At 40.2% G+C, this 17,007-nt stretch overlaps 1 protein-coding gene across 3 annotated transcripts in view; it reads right to left on the bottom strand.

Annotated features, from left to right (window-relative positions):
* The window catches only part of adcy2b (adenylate cyclase 2b (brain)), a 64,713-nt gene extending 49,879 nt beyond the window's left edge, over window positions 1-14,834 (bottom strand). For all 3 annotated transcript variants that reach the window (XM_084738750.1, XM_084738751.1, XM_084738752.1), the window contains exons 1-2: window positions 14,140-14,834; window positions 1,927-2,124 (exon numbers count right to left, since the gene is read on the bottom strand). In XM_084738750.1, the coding sequence (XP_084594876.1) occupies window positions 1,927-2,124; window positions 14,140-14,403 (462 nt within the window). In that variant the 5' untranslated portion in view covers window positions 14,404-14,834. The remainder of the gene's footprint in view (window positions 1-1,926; window positions 2,125-14,139) is intronic.
* Window positions 14,835-17,007: the final 2,173 nt, after the last annotated feature.

Raw genomic sequence — 17,007 nt, 5'->3', positions numbered from 1 at the left:
CAGATGCAGAAAAAAAAGCTCTGGTCCTCATTTTAACACTCCAAAAATCAAAACGAGCCCAGAGTAAGAGCGTCAAGACAGTTTGACGTGTGTCAAGATGCTTTCGGTGTGTGTTATGCCATTTTGAATAATCGGCGTACTTAAAAACGCGAGCGTCAGACACCTTTAGTGCATTTTGGCCTTAAAATCCATCAAAATTCGCACACCACAAGTGAGTGAGAGCTTTTTTTTATAGCTTTGCTTTTAAACTTTGAGTAATCACTGACTTTATTAGGCTGAGGTTGGAGTAACACCACGGCGCACACCGTGCCAGCCTTCTGCTGGAGTCACGGCAGCAGCAGCCTGTGAATGTGAACAGAAAAAAATCTGTCAAAAATATCACTTCCATGAGGCTGTTTAGTCAGACAGTGACAGATTAATAAGGTGAAGTCAAGCTGCATGCGACAATCGCACTTTATGCACAGAGTATTGTATAGTCCAAAAGTGAAAAAAAAAAAAAAAAAGATCTATGTAACATCACAAGATGTTTTTATCTAACGAAATTTTCAGATTCGGTCCATATTTGTGGTCATTTAGCCTTTGAAAACCAACATTTTCACTGAGGTTAATAAAATAGTTTACTCTCAGGTTTCATGCATGCTGTAAACAGGCCAACTGGTGGGGTGGTCTAACAGCAATCTAACAACACCGTAATTACATTTATATAGGCCACAAAAACAATATACATTATAAGTCGTCTCAGTTTCACTGTACATAAAGTCAGATACTCAGACTAATGCTGCAATGCTGTTTTTACTTAATGTACATCATTCAGTTCACAGCCATATTGCAATTCTTTTGAAGCATAATATTTATGATATTTCATGATCTGGTAGCCTGATAATCATTATATATGCTCTGTGTGGGAAGCACACTCCCACACCTACATATACTTCTGATACAGTACAATAATAACTTTGTTGAATTACAGTAAACTGCTTCAGCTTCCACACTCACCGCTCCTCCTGGTGGGTAGATAGACCACTGAAACTGGTTTCTACAAACTGCACTGCAACAGGTTTGTTACAAGTTGCCCCCCGTGTTCCCTAAGTCATCTTGGGGGATCTCATTACAGCCAATATCTCTGCGAGGTCACAGCAGAGACTCGTCACAGACCGACCAGGGGTCTACCAGGAAGGAACTGGAAATTTGAGGTGGCTGCATCTGTAGCCATTCAGTGAACATTTAAGAGAAGCCTTTCACAGGTTTCTCACTTCAAAAAGAGTCAGATAAAACCATTAAACAGTCAGCTGGAGACAATGTTAGCAGTACTGACAGCTAAAATTTGCTTAATTAGCTAGCAAGCCACATAATTAGCACCAGACACCAGTCAAATGGTATGGTAAAATATGCAAGTGGCTGGCAGATTTTCTTCACTGAGCAGCCAACTAAAAGGTAATCTACTGAGTGGCTAATAAAACATGAACATTCACTAGACATTTGGCCGGAGGACAGAAATTTTAATATTAATTTTGCACCCTGTTAACTAGGTAGCTACTGCTTATATAAGTGGCTAGCATGAATTATAATGTCAGACAGTGATATCAAGAGATGCTCTATAGAAATGAGAAGCTGCTTTTGTCTCCCTGTCTGAACTCAAGAAGCCATATGATAATTCTGTTATTATTGTGAACTGCATAATGTTCCATGCAAGAACAGAAAGCTTGACAGGCATAGCAACAGTAACTATGGGGGGTGGAGCTTAGTTAGCAGTCAGTTACATTGATTGCACTCCCACACATGTACAACCAGAAATCCTGTTCTATATACTGTAGAGGAAGTATAACCAGGAGCAGAGATGTATCTGCACGTTCTTTTAGAAACTCACACACACACACACACGGACACACACACACTCACACATAAAACAAACACACATTTATGTACCTGGTCCCAGGGGCTTAGTATCCCTCCTGAGAACATGAACAGGTAACCCATGGTGACCAAACAGGCCCATATAAGGAGCGAGAAGAGGCGGAGCATCCGCTTGAAGACCGACTCGATGCAGACGAGGATGAAGATGGACAGGAAGAGGAAGAGAGCAGTGGGAACGGTGATCAAGAACGTCAAGTGGTCCTCTGTATTCTGGAGACAGAGAGAGAGAGACAGAGGGTTATTGGTTTATTCAGTTTCAGGGCAGTTGGAATTGAACATAAACACTGATTTGCAGTATATCCCATTCAGCAGGCCACTCACACTCACTCACACACACACACACACACACACACACACACACACACACACACACACACACACACACACACACACACACACACACACATACACAGTTTGTATTCCTGAGAGAAACTTCTACCAACCCTGGGAAGCTATGTACACTGCATAATGCTAGACCTCAGAACAGCAAATGCTATGGAGTTAGCATGCTGATTTACCAAAGACACATGGATGAGTTCAGAATATACTTTAAATAGTTATTACAGAACAATTTAACTCAAAACTTTCCTTTAACCTTAAAGGAGAAATATGAAAGACCCTAACCATAACACTGCAGTTCAAATAGTGAGTTGGAGCCATAGACATTATATTAAATATATTGAATTTCTGTTTAATGTAAGATCTATGGATGAAAGCGAGTAATAATTATAATTATAATTATAATTATAATTATAACTGGACAATAAAAAGCAAATAAAGTGAGTAAGTTGATCAGCTGTTTACAACTCTGTAAATTGTCTGTCAATGTAAATCTAAGTCTGTTATAATGAAAGCAAAATCCTGCTGCTCTGAAAAAAACACACTGGAGTTGGAGTTCAGTTACTGCGTGCCAGACTCCATTCACATATTGCTCAGTTTAACTGTCATAAACATCTACACCTTCTAAAAGATTATTAATGATTTCTTGCACTCACAAACAGATGCTCACTCATTCAGCATTAATTTTAGTTTGAAGTAAAGGGAACAGACGATCCGTACCGGAATGGAAATTTCAAAGGAGAACATGCTGGCTGCTGTTGTTGGAGCAGCCTGTATTTCAGCTTGTTGCATTTTACCTCAGTCTCTGATGACATATCATGGTCATTTTATGTTTTAGTATAGTAACTATATTACATATTTCTTCTTTAAACCTACCAAACAAGGTCAAAGTAACAAAAACAACACATTTCTTTAAGAGAATTCTCCCAATTTGTGTCATAGTGGGGACATTCAGTCCACATAAGGATAGAGGTGCACACACACACACACAATACACAGAAAGGGATGAACAGACGGCACACAGATTGGCAGACAGACAGTCTGAGCCCAGAGAATGTGCCACTGCATCACTTCTGCGCTCACACTGTCAAAGTCAGCAGTTAGACGCCGTCAACACTCACACACACACACACACACACACATTCACGCACATGATTTCTCTCTTTGACTTTGTGTGACCAGACCTCCCTCACCCACCTCCTCATCCTTTACAGCCTCTTCCTCACTCTGAATTTGTCATGTTTACAGTTCAGGAGGACGAACACAACAAAAACTGTCCGTCCTGACTGGTCAGTTGTGTTTAAAAAAATAGAAGAAATCTCCTTACAAGGCGGAGCTCAGCTTCTTTCGAGGATTTTCTCATATGTGGATGTCATTTTCTGCCTTACTCGGCCTCGCGAAGATATTCCTGTTCCTTTGATACAGCCAAAATCAAGTGCAAATGATCACACATAGCTGTCAGAATTTTTCATTTGTTTCAAGAAAAATGATTTCATATCAGATGAAAATGACTCCTTAAAACTTTTTTGCAGCCCAAAGCATATTTCCATCATTCTCACAATCACTTCACTAATATTCTTACCAAACTTTCATGGTAGGATGGATAGTTCATAATGAAATCTAATCTATATAGAGACATTATGAACTAAACTTTATGCCGTTATCTGGTAAGATTCGTTGGGTTAGACTCATCTGTGTCTTTGTCATAAATTATTGGTGTTAACAGGCAGTGAGGGCAGCACCTTTCAGTTCCCTTTAATGTCTTCTTGCTGAGCACTTTACTCCCTTTGACCTGTCCATAACCTCTGCAGGTGTGTGTGTCCTCAGCATATTTCTAGCTGTACATTCTGCAGCCAGAGAACCTCTTCTGATTTTGACTGACAAAGTACTTTACTATGCAAAGATCCCAGCACACACAAATGCAGTCAGGGTGAGAATAAAAAATCTCTCTATGTCCTTTTGCCCTCTTCAGGCTGTGTAAATTATGGAAAAGCAGCAAAAATCACCATCACTGGCTCAAGGAGAGCTCGACTGAGAGCTTCCACACACTGAGCGCACCGCTCTCACAGACCTCATCCTGCCTGACACCCACGTAAACCATATTAAGTTATTCCAAAGTCATGATTGCACTGACAGGTCCAGCAGCTGCAAATGCTAAATTAGTAAGCCACTGTGTGATTAGATGTCACAGATTTTACAGTGAAATGAACATCGGTGTGGGCATAGAAATGTGTTTGATTCTGTGGAGCAGCTTTTACGTAACAGAATAAAAAAAGATGCCACGGGCTCAACCTTGAATTTGTGGCTGATTTGACAGTTTATTGACTCAAGCAGAAGCTTTTTGGTCAGAGCAAATGCAGGAAGAGAGCTTTTGTGCCGTGTATTAGTGTAGCAGCGGCAGCAGCATGGTGTAGCAGAGGTGGTGTGAGTCAGGGTCTGGAGAAGGGATCCCATGGGATCCGGTTGCTGACGCCATGCCGGCTATACAGTCAGCCTGGAGCGCAAACTGAATCCCAATGAGGAAGTAAGCAAGACTGCAAACTCCAAAAACAGGAGGGATACCTGAGTGGACATCTGGGTGACAAAGACCTGTCTTTTGGCATCATGTTCACAAACCGTTCAGTGCTCGCTCACCACCATGCACACAGAGGGAGGAAGCCACCCTCTCACCACTTCAGTGTTTTCACATATTTGTGGTAAGAATAGGGGGTTGCACTTTATTTTACAATACACTAGTAAGACATAACAATTTGTAGTTTGTATTAAGTTAGACAAAAACTAGAAATATGTTCATTATTAAACTGACAAAATAAATAAGATATTCCTCTACCTCTATAATTTTGGCCTTTACTTAGTAGATTTACCTCACATATCATTTCTAAATGGGGACACACTTTTTTATGTGATCCACTTTAGTTTACAGTACAATTCTGTTGTAATGTCTCCTTAATTACCCTCTAATAAAGTCTAATAAGAGTCTAACAGTGGAATACATTTTAGTTTATAGTACAGTTCTGTTAAGTTTACAGTACAGTTCTGTTGTGTCCTTAGTTACTCGCGTCTAATAAGGGTCTAACAGTGAGAAATAATACACTGGTTTACAGTGCAGTTGTGGTACAGTGTGTTACTAATTACCCTTTAAGACAGCCTAAAAAGGTTCTAAGAATAGGAAACAATATACTTAAGTTTACAGTTGCAATGTGTCCCTGATTACGCTCTAATAAAGTCTAATAAGGGTGAAACAACAGGAAATAATACACTTATGTTTATAGTACAGCTCTGTTTTAATGTGTCCCTAATTACCCTCTAGTAAAATCTAATATTAATACAATCTAATACTGGCAAATAAAGAACATTTTATTTCTAGTTTTTGTCTGATTTGATACAAAGTACAGCTTGTTATATCTTATTAGTGTACAGTTACAAGTATGGCATCTAATTAGGACATAACTGTCTAATAAAGGACATATAATTTTATTTTTTGTCTTATTTGAAAGTTCAAAGTACAGCTTGTTACATCTTACTAGTGTACTGTAAATAGTGTGACCAAAAAAAAGAAGCATTTGCACTTTGCACATTTCTGACTGTAGGACATCTAATCCTGTTAAAACCCTTTTGAAACCATTTAAAGCCATTTCCCTCGACATGGCATAGAGGGAGGGAGCTGTGCCTGCCTGCCATAATATACTGCATTGTCACCCAGAACAATTATTTCCTTTTTTAGCCCAGTCTGGCTTATCCAGCTATTATACTGGGAGGAAAAAAGGGGGGAACGGGGAGACATAGCAGCAGCAGCAAGCAGCAGAAGGAGACATACAGATGCATTAATGTAATTATTCAGAAATGACGAACACATCAAATACATTATGTCAGAAAGTGGGGAGAAGGGGGAGCTTGTGTTGAAATCATGATAGGGTATGCACTTTCCATGTTTTGGTGCCTGTTTAATATTTATCCTGCCTGATGAAGCAGCACTTGTGACAGATTTCTTCAATCTGCTCTCAGCCTGGTTGTGAAAATCATCAATAATCAACAAACCTTTCCTCGAGCGCTCCATTTGCACTGCAGATGAACGTTAGCACACTCTGCTAAAACGGGTCAAAGGTTGCAAAGCATCCAGCACTTGACCCAAAACATTACAATATAAATTATTAAAACTACTTTAAAGCATAATACATAGCTTATAAGAAGTCTCACTTTAACAGAATTGTCACAAAAGTAAAAATTTGATACAACTTGGTTTGGATTTATACCCAACACATTTCAATGCAAACAGTTTGTTGTCATTCTCAGGTTGTCAAATACCAACGATATGTCACACCCCTTGGTGTCTTACACACAAACGCACAAAGTACCCGTTAGGATCTGTCTGTAGAAGACACATTCAGCTTTCAAGTAACTTCAGTGTAAACCAGTCTGCAGCAGGTGATGTAGTATAAGAGCAAGAAAGTCCATGTATAGAGGAGGTGGGTGTATGGAAGGGTCAAACTAACACAGGACTGTCAGGCAGCAGACTGGGGTTTGTGTTGCCTTTTAAACCAAAAGTTACATAAATTTACTAGACTTTACTTAAGTAATGCAGTGTAATGCAACTTACTTGTTGTAACTCAAACCATAATCTTTTCCTAAACCTAACCAAACTGTCTCCCAACATTAATTGCATGTGGAAAAGGCTTCCTGGCAGCGTGTCAGACAGATACTAAGTGGTTTCTCATCAGTATGAGACACAGGGGGTTGTGACAAAGATGTCATTATTTTGATGAGAACGGCTTGATTGATAATTTTTTCAAACACTTGTTTATCGTGTATTGTGATTCTTTTGATTTAAGAGATCTTGAGAGACTTTGTTACGTAAACTGTGTGATGATCTTTCATCAGTTCATCGCAGTGTGAACAAAACCAGACAAAAAGATGCCAGAGGGCACAGCAGTGGCACAGAGCTGCTGAATTGATGGAACCAGTTTGAAACACAGTCATATAAACCCAGATTTTAAAATAACAGGCCATGGAAAATGATAACATGGGCAACAAGTGGGTAGTCTATCAATAGTTCCAAGTGCTTGTGGCTGAACCACAGTGGTTCAGATTTATCAGCGTTCTATAAGGAACTCCTGGCAGCTCTGGACATGGTTTAGACATGACAACAGCAAGGAACGATAACAACAATGGCAGCTCTTAAAGAGGTTAGCATAGCTGCAGCTATAGCATCACTTATATGAGAACTGGAGAGTATTTCTTCATTGAAAGACGAGGCTTAAGCTTAAGGCTTTTCTCAATGGAAAATATATTTTCATTCTACTCCTGGTTAGTATCAGATTGTTCACTGATGTGACTGGTTGAAGTTAGCCTATTATATTTTTTTGAAAGTGCGTGCCCTTTTCCAAAAAGTTTCCGAGGACAACGTCTCAGATAGGTCTGTATAACAAACCATCTGACACATCAGGTTAATACGGTTAGGGTTAGATTTCTAAAGTTTGAGAAAATAACCCTCAATGAAGTCATCAAGATTATCTCATCTTGAGATGTGGAAATCATTCAAAAGACATAGCTGTTCACCAATTAAGCACTTTAAAATTAAAAGATGGAAATGATTTGCATTATTGAAAGTGTAGAAGGCAGCCTTTTTGGAGCTTAACCAGTACCACGGACAAAAAAGAATATCTTGGCCTGTATGACTTAAATTTTGACCCTTTCTTTGTTTAATTTGTCTCTTCTGAGTTCCTCAACCAAATGGAAGTACAGTCCTAAAAAAGAAGATGAAAGGTGAAAGATGATGTGTTGATGTTCTGAGAAATAACACTCAAAAAGTGTAAACTAATAGGATATCACTGAAGGAGATCAAAGTTTTTTATTGGGGATAGATGAAGTTATGGTCTTAATGGTTTGTTTATAGCACTAGTTTGCGTGTTCATGGCACAAACTGAAGTAATGATATTGAGAGATTCTGTTACTTCAACTGCGTGACCTCATATCCATTCATCACAGCACCCCAGGGGAGAACTTCACCAGTGCAAGATGAAGAAATGGTCATTTCATAATCAGACAAAAAGATGCCAGAGGGCACAACAGTGACACAGAAGGGCTGCGTGAATCGAACCAGTTTGAAATGCATTCATACAAGCAAAGATCCAGCTGAATAATAACATACATATGGAGACAGGAAAGACTAATATGGCCATTGGTGAAACTGGAGAAGTGCGTATTAACGGTTAGAATTATCAATAGGAAGAATTTCATGGAAATCGGAAGACTTGAAGCAAGGCAAATGGAATTGGTCATGTATTTCAAATCACAATCATGTGGCACTTTAAAATAATCTAGCAACCTTAAAGGGACACTCCACTCTATTTTACACATCAAAGTCAGTTTAGTCTGAGATTGTCCTCCTAATGGCAGCATCAAATGTTTTGGCAAGAACCCAAAAATGACATATGTTTACAACCAAGTAACAACGCCCTCTAGGACTGTCGTAATTATGAAAATATGATAATTATGATATGAGAAAAATAACAAAAGTCACCTGAAACACACACAAACTTAAACAAACTTAAAAAAGAACTCTGCTTACTTATTTTTCTTCTTCTTCTTCTTCTTCTTCTTTTTCTTTTTCTTTTTTGTTTTGTTTTTTCTTTCTACAATGTATCGTGATATCATGATACAGTGGTTCATTGTTGTTTAATCCCCCTACCTCTAGATAATAGTGCTGTTGTCTATCTTCAATAGGGCTGCAAATTTTGTGCATCCTCCTGAACCGATAGTTGAAAATGTTAATGATCTATTAATCATTATTTATTAATAATACACAAAAGATACATTTCCTCTCATTTTCCCTCATTTTAAGTGTCTTTATTCAACAAATGCCTCCACCAAACAAAACAATCAAATGAGATGGAATTACTACCAATTCTGTTATCAAAAAATTATTGATTAATATATTTCTAAACGGTTAAATTATTAACATAATTAATCGATTGATTAATCTAATCTTCACTATTCTGACTGCATAAAAAAATAACTTTTTAACTTTCCGCATATCATTTTATGTATATGGTGGTGTGTGCTTTATACTCTGACAATTCTCCTCAAATTATTAAAATATATCAACTTGCTTACAGTATCACAATATATCACAATATATTGAACTGTAACCAGTCTATTGTACTATGTATTGTATCACTAGATTTTTGCCAACAGGCACCTCTGCCTGTTACCCCAAATCTGAACCACACTGTTGTAACATTAAAAAACATTAATAACATTGATTTTTAATGGTTTTGGGAGGCACAGAGAAAGGGGAATCCAATCATGAAAGGCTTCTGTGTGTCTGGAAGAAATGGACAAACAAAATATTTTGTCACTTAATTTGCGGGACTTGTTGGTTAGCTTGTTCATGGCACATACTAAAGTAACTAAACCTTTTTTGTATAAAAAAACAAATCCGTGTGAAGAAAATTAGTGGTTTGTGGTGTTGCGGCTGTTACCACACCTAAGTCAGTGATGTCACAACATCTGTTTCACCTCATTCATTCACCTTCCTGCCCCTAACTAATGGATTGGCAATCCATCATTACAAAAACACCCTGCTCTCACTGGCCTGCATCTATCAAACTGTCGCAAGGCGGAACAGAACAAGATGCTATTAATATAATATCAACAAATGCTTTGTATGCAAAGACTAAAATGGGTTGCAAATTATCAGCTGAAAAAAACAAGAATGGAAAGGAACGCTGAAGTCAATAAATGAACATGTACTGATGTAATCAATGATGTGAAACGTAAAAATAATGGAGGCTTTTTGTGTCAAATTTAAAGATTTCCAATTTTCCATTACCAGATATAATATTGATCTCTATTAAACTGTCAAACAGACCATCAGGTTAATATACTGCCATATAATTGCTGGTTCTGTGCAGACATTAAGGGCATGAAAAATCACATGCACGCACACACACACACACACACACACACACACACACACACACAGACACACACACACACACACACACACACATGCACGCACACACTCACATACTAAGACTAACACACTTTCCAATCAATATAACTTCAAGCCAACAAGAAAAAGAATAAGGAGAATCATATTCTCTAAAAATTGCAGATAAGCCTAAGAAGGAAATGAGAGACTTCCTCACACAAACACACCCAAACAACACACACACACAGAGTCACAAAATGAGCATGCATACAAGCGTGCACATGTACATACCAACACACACACACACACACACACACACACACACACACACATATTGTACAGTATGGGTGGAGGAGTCTTAAAACACCACATTCATCCACTCCAGCCCTGATCTGAGGAGAAAGATAAAAGTGTGCAGTAATTTTGGGAGCATTAGCTCTGCTTTGGTCGGGGTTCTGCCGGCTCACTGATAAAGCCAGAGCACTTACAACAACATCCTCCCCTCCCTCCACCGCCCGCCGACCCAGGCCCCAAGCTCCCTACCCTCTATTTATTCCTGCCATTCTTCTTCGTCCAGCAGTAATAAATACACACGCCTCACTGAACAACCACTCCGTAACTATAGACCGGTTGGTCATTTAATATGAACAAATCGGGGGAAAAAAAAGAAAGAATGTTTTCAATTGGCAACATGATTGATGGGAAATTATTAGGGGAGATTGTAATCTAACCTGTGAACACACAAGTCTACAGAAGAAGAGAGGAACCTGGAGAATTCTATCTACCGGCCTGGGCAATAAGATCTATTGATCTGTCTTAAATAGAAGGAAAGGGATCGATTTAGGTGGAGGTTCTCCAGTGAACGACCCTGTTATGGAGTTCAATTGAATGTAACTGGACTTCAGTGACAGCCTCCAGCAAGCAAGCAGGGGACGAGGGGGTCACGCCCCCCCAGTATCTGTAGTGAGCGATAATTAGATGCCTCCAAGATATAATGTCATATTTAACCCCAGAAAAGAGTGAGAGGATCAAAAGAACCTTTTTACTCAAAGTGGCAGCCTTTCTTGTCTTATTTTTCAAACTTGACTGTATTCCCTTTGGAGTGAGGACTAGTCACTATTTATGTGCTTTAATTTTACCCAAATTATGCTGAATTTGTCATTCATTCATTCATTCATGCTATATATGATTGTTTAATGGTCTGCGCGGTTGATTTTGACAGTTGTGACTGGATTTTTGGATCATTGTGGGTGTTACTGTGGGAAACATGAATGAACTCTTTGACAGGTGGGCGGTGATGCATTTCTGATGCCAGTCGCTACAAATTGTCCCAACTGTTAGTTCCTTTTTTTTAAATTCTGAAACTGCTGTTCATTAAACCTGTCCTGAGACAAGTACAATAGGTTGTACACGATTGTATACATTTTATTGAGCTATTTATTTTGATTATTATTTAGACCAGCCATTCCCAAACTTAACAAGACCATGGCCCAATTTAAAATGAGAAAATCCTCTGCAGTCCACCCAAACCTTATATCACAACTCTGACCAACACATGAGTTTAATTGTACCAAAGATGAGATATAAGATATGTTCCAGTGTTAATATGACAGGTCACCAAATACAGTGCAACACCTAAATTAGGTCAGATAAATTAAGAATAATGTGTAATTTCAATCCCATGTCTTTATTTTATTAGTTCTGATGTTTTTTAATTAATCCTAAATGTTTTTCTAACTTATAAAATGGGAACTTGAAAACTTTTTATGTAGCTTTTTTCTATGACCTCTCAAGGACCACCTGCAGGACAACGATCCACCCAAGTATCGACAATGACTAATATGATACCTGTGCCACATTTTGGCACAGGTATTATAACAAGGCAACCTTGAATAACACTGAATAACACTGAACACTGAATAATACCATTTTCTCGTGCAAGAGAGCAACCATTTAGATTCCCAATATGTGGTCAGTTTATCTAAATAATGCCAAATTTGGTCAGATGTTTCTGTAATTATAAGTTTCTCTGGTGACCCACTATTGTCTCAGATTCAATATCTTTGTGTCCCAAGTGATGTTTATGTTGTTCCTGGGACAACGAGACATCCTCAGTTACGAGTGCTGGCCAGTGGTGGCGCCCATGAGACTTAATGGATGTCAATCCATAACCTGTGAACAGAGGAGCCATGTGACATAGCATTTTTATTATTTCCTTAAGGTGAGGGTTGGGTGGAGGTTTCATTCGTTGTTCTGTCTGTTTTGTTTTGCTTTAAATATGAAACATGGAGATATTTGTTACTTTTGGACACCACATTTTGCCAACATCTCCAGTAGTAAAAATACATATAAAAAGTTAATAAATTCCTCCAAAAGCCTAAAGAAACTAATTTTCTGACTTCCCAACACACTGAGGGGTCAGTGAAGTCCTCCTGTTTCACCCTTCACCCCTCTGTGCTACTTTGCGAGCGCATGACGCACTCAGAGAGAAAAGCGTGGCAAGTATGCAGATCGTGCGGAACATATAGCAGCAAAACAATCATTTTGAGACAACAACAACCACAGCAATGAGTGGGCTTCCTTTTGTACGGCTATTTCATAAAAACACAAAAGCAGCACTTGAGAAACAATAGCTTGTGTTTGTGGTTGAGTGTTTGTGGCCAAAACAACACTTTTCGCTTGACAAAAGCACCAACACCCACACAGCTGCGAACTAAACTCTCATCCCGCTCTTGATCCACTCTGCAAAGCCGGCGTTGCAATTTAAAGTGCCGCTTCACAGCCTCTTATGTTGTCACACATATTCATACACATGCACATGGGCCTCCCTGTCTCATTCAGTCTCATGCTAAAACCGAAACTCTTCTTTTATTCCAACACTCATCTGTGGTTCTATCAAGAAGGTCTCTGACTGATGGAATATACAGCTTGTAGCCGTGCAGGATCTTTTAATGAATTGCGCAGCTTTGCACTGCATTTAAAACAGACTGAGGCAGTTTTTCTGAGTTTTTTGAAAGGCACCTCAATTTTTTGATTGGTATAGTTCATTATAAAAAAGGAATTTAGCTCTGGTCTTGCACTATGACTGCAATTTTGCTTATCTACTAGAGTAAAGCATGAGTGGAATGAGGAAAGAAAGAAGGGTGGTTTTGGGGGTGAAAGCCCAGGCAGAGGGCGGGTTCTCTGCAGACACAGACACCACAACAGACCTCTATTGGGTCTTAAGTGATGATTTAGAGTTATTCTTATATGAGTCTATACATTGATTATACATAGATTTCAGGGGACATGGAGAGAATAGGTCCCCCTCAATGTTTATGACATTTGTCACCCCCAATAAAAACATTACTGTAGCAGAGGACTTTTATTTTGATAAACTGCTTGCCTAACAGCCTTACTGCATTATTGTGTAAGACTGTAACTTGATGCAGAAAAGGCACAAATAGGTGCATAATAAAAAAAATCACCAGTATGCAGGAAATATAGTAGTTAATCTTCCAAATTTTGCTCAATATGTATATATTTTAGCTGCCCCCCCCGTCTCCAGTCTTTATGGTAAGCAAACTGTCTGCCGGCTACAGCTTCATAATGATTAAATAGATTTAAGAGTATTCATCTCTTACTCTGCAAGAAAGCTATTTTCCCAAAATGTCCAAATATTCGTTTAACTGCCTGGTTCTTCCTATGTTTATTCTAAAAACCTTGAAGAAGTGATTTGATCTTAGGGACAACAAGAGACCAAAACGTGACAAAATTTGAAAAAATAGTTTGTTACTATTGTGATAAAGTTCATAAAATGTCCTGTTTATTGGTACTGATGCCACCTTAATATTTTAGATCAACACCAGTCCACTTCTGTCTGGATGGATAAACTTACCTTTGTCTCTAAAGACCTGTCTTAACACTGACCTCTGCACACAAACACACACACACACACACACACACTCACTCACCAGTCCTGAAGCGAAGAACACCGCCAGCAGCGCGAGGCAGGTTCCCATGACAATCAGCAGCAGGAACACGATCAGCGGATGCTGCTGGCTCATTCTGTAGTAGGACTCGTACAGCCAGTCCTGGGGCTTCTCGCCCTCCACGCACACCTCACCCTGGAACCCTGGGAACCCGTCCCCCAGGCTCTCGGGCCCCTCAGCACCTTCGCCGCCATCGCTCTTCTCCAGCAGGTAGCGTCCCCGGGTCCACAGAGCTTCCTGCCACATGGGTAGCTGCCTCTGGAAGGACGGATTCTGCTTTCTGACTGACCGAACACGTGTGCACAGGAGTGACCGGAGTGAGGGATGCTTTCTCTCCCTGTCCACCTCCTCCTCCTGTTCTTAGTTTAAAAAAGTTTGGTCAGCTGTGTGGGATGGATGTACAGCTGAGTGAGGGAGAGCCAACTTTTCAGCTCCTCCGGTTGCATCCTCTGCCGCTCCCTCCGCTCGAGGCGACAAACTGAGTCAGGACAGTGTGAAAACCTTCCTCTTTCTCCTCCACCTCCTCCTCCTCTTCCTCTGAAAGAAGGTGGTCGGACAGCCAAGAGCAGAGATGAGACTTCACTTCCCCTCTCCTTCTTGTTTGCTCTTTATGTTTGGTCAGGCAGCCTCTGCTCACCGCTCTGTGCTGTGGCTGCGGCGAGGCAACATGTTACTCCGCTGAGGTGCAGATGAGGACTGAGGGAGAGAGAGAATGTGTGTAACTGGGAGGGAGAGAAGAGAGCGAGAGGAGAGAGGGTGTGCACTAATGTGTGTGGTGGGGAGAGCTTGTGGGTAAAAGTGTTTGTGTGTGTGCTGTACCTTTCAGAGCAAGTGGAAATGTGAGAATGGTGATGTGTGAGATTAGCTAATGTGGAGAGAACTGGTATATGACTCAAGACTGTGTGTGTGTGTGTACATGTATTACTCATGTTGTGGGGACATAAATCTGTTTACACACTCATATTGTGGGGACTCACCTGTCCTATAGGGACGTAATGCAAGTCTCCATAAGGCAGGCGACTCCCCATAACAGAAATTATTAAACTTTAGTGTGAAGACATGGCTTATGGTTAGGTTAAGTTTAGGTTGGGCTAGGTTAAGGTTAGAGTTAAAGTTAGGGTTAGGCAAGTAGTCAATTTGGGTATGGTTAGGGTAAGGTTAGGGTTAGGGTAAGATTTAGAGTCAGGCAAGTAGTTGTTATGTGTAGGGTTAAGGTACATCTCCAGGAAATGAATATGTGCAAATGCAATGTCCTCTGAAGTGATGGAAACACGACTGTGAGTGTGTGTTTGCAAGGTACAGAAAAAAGAAGAGTCTCAGACATTTACATAAGAGAGAAACAGTGTGAAGTTGGCAGAAGAGAAGAGAGGAAGAAGAACTGTGTATTTGTCAGCATGTGTGTGTGTGTGTGTGTGTGTGTGAGAAAAGCCGAACGAGAGTTAGTGAGTGAGTGAGGAGGGTTGTAACAGCTGTGCTAAACCAAGAAGAGCAGCCGAGTGTGGAGGGAAAAGAGAATAAAATGCCATCCAGCAGCCGGTGACGAGATAAAAAGACACGCAAGAAAAACACATACACACACAGAGGGGAGGAAGGACGGGGAGGAAGAGGAAGAAGAAACAAAGTCAGGAAGGAAAAAACCTCAGGAGACAGAGAGAGTGTGGGAGGAAGAGAGATTGGTACTTCAAATGAGGGGGGTGGGGGTGAGGGGCTGGTAATGAGTGAAAGTTTGAGAGCGACAGCGTCTGTCTCTGTGTGTGTGTGTGTGTGTGTGTGTGTGTGTGTGAGTGAGTGTGTGTGTGTGAGTGAGTGTGTGTGTGTCGGTCGGTGGGAGTAAAATAAGATCAGACAAACCAAAATCCCAATATTCCTCTCCTCCTCCCAGCTTTCATTTCTCTCTGCCTTTCATTTCGACTCCTGTTCTGCCACGACAGGCTCCGCTCTCTTCCCTCTTGCCATGCTACATGTGATGCTCTGTGAAGTGTGAAAATGGCCGTGCCACTTCAATGTGTCAAACCCACAAAGGTTGCTTTTAGCACGCTAACTAGACAGAGAGTGTCTGTAAGCTAAGGCTGAGCATGCATGCATCTGATTATGATAAACACTGTACACAGAACTGAAGGTCATCTTTAGGAACTATTGGCTTTATATTTACAGATAATAACTGAGTGTTGGTCTTATCCAGAGGGAGGTGAAAGCAACAGAATGAGCTTCTGTCCCACAGCACGAAAAATTACAAGCAGCCATAAGCAAAGCAGCAAACATATCATCCCCAGTGAATGATGCACCCAGCCTGTGGGCAAACTAGTAATAACTTATACAAAGGGAACAACAAACATTACAACCATGTAAGCAGCTCTGAGAGGCTGTATTCTAACGTTGGCGAAAATTGTCATAAAGTGTTAAAGGGAAAATTCCACACTTTTCGCATCAATGTCCAGTCAGTGATGTTGTCAGCTGAAGCAGTAAATTCCTCAGTTCTGCTATATTGATAAAGAAAGCAGAGTTCTCCTGCTCACCTAGCTGTGCAGCAATGCCATGAAGGACCACCTGGCACATTGTTATTTAAATGGTGCAGCGTACAATTCAGGTTATGCCAACCGCACCTGATTAATTAAGAGAATAAATACAACTCCTTTGCACCTTGCACCTTACTTTGTGCCCAGGTTATGCACTGTTTAACCAGCATAAGTAGAGTTGGAGCACAAACCATGAGCTATGGATCATAGAGCCTGAAAACATCATCTGCTCATGAGAATTAATTCTCTGGGGACCCTGAATGTCTCCACCAAATTTCACGATCATCCATCCAATTATTGTGGAGACATTTCACACCAAACCAAAAATGTCAAC

The sequence above is a fragment of the Lutjanus erythropterus genome, chromosome 16 (genome assembly GCF_056507025.1).
Source record: "Lutjanus erythropterus isolate fLutEry1 chromosome 16, fLutEry1.hap2, whole genome shotgun sequence".
Lineage (NCBI taxonomy): Eukaryota > Metazoa > Chordata > Actinopteri > Lutjaniformes > Lutjanidae > Lutjanus > Lutjanus erythropterus.
This window is presented reverse-complemented; position numbering and strand designations above follow the sequence as displayed.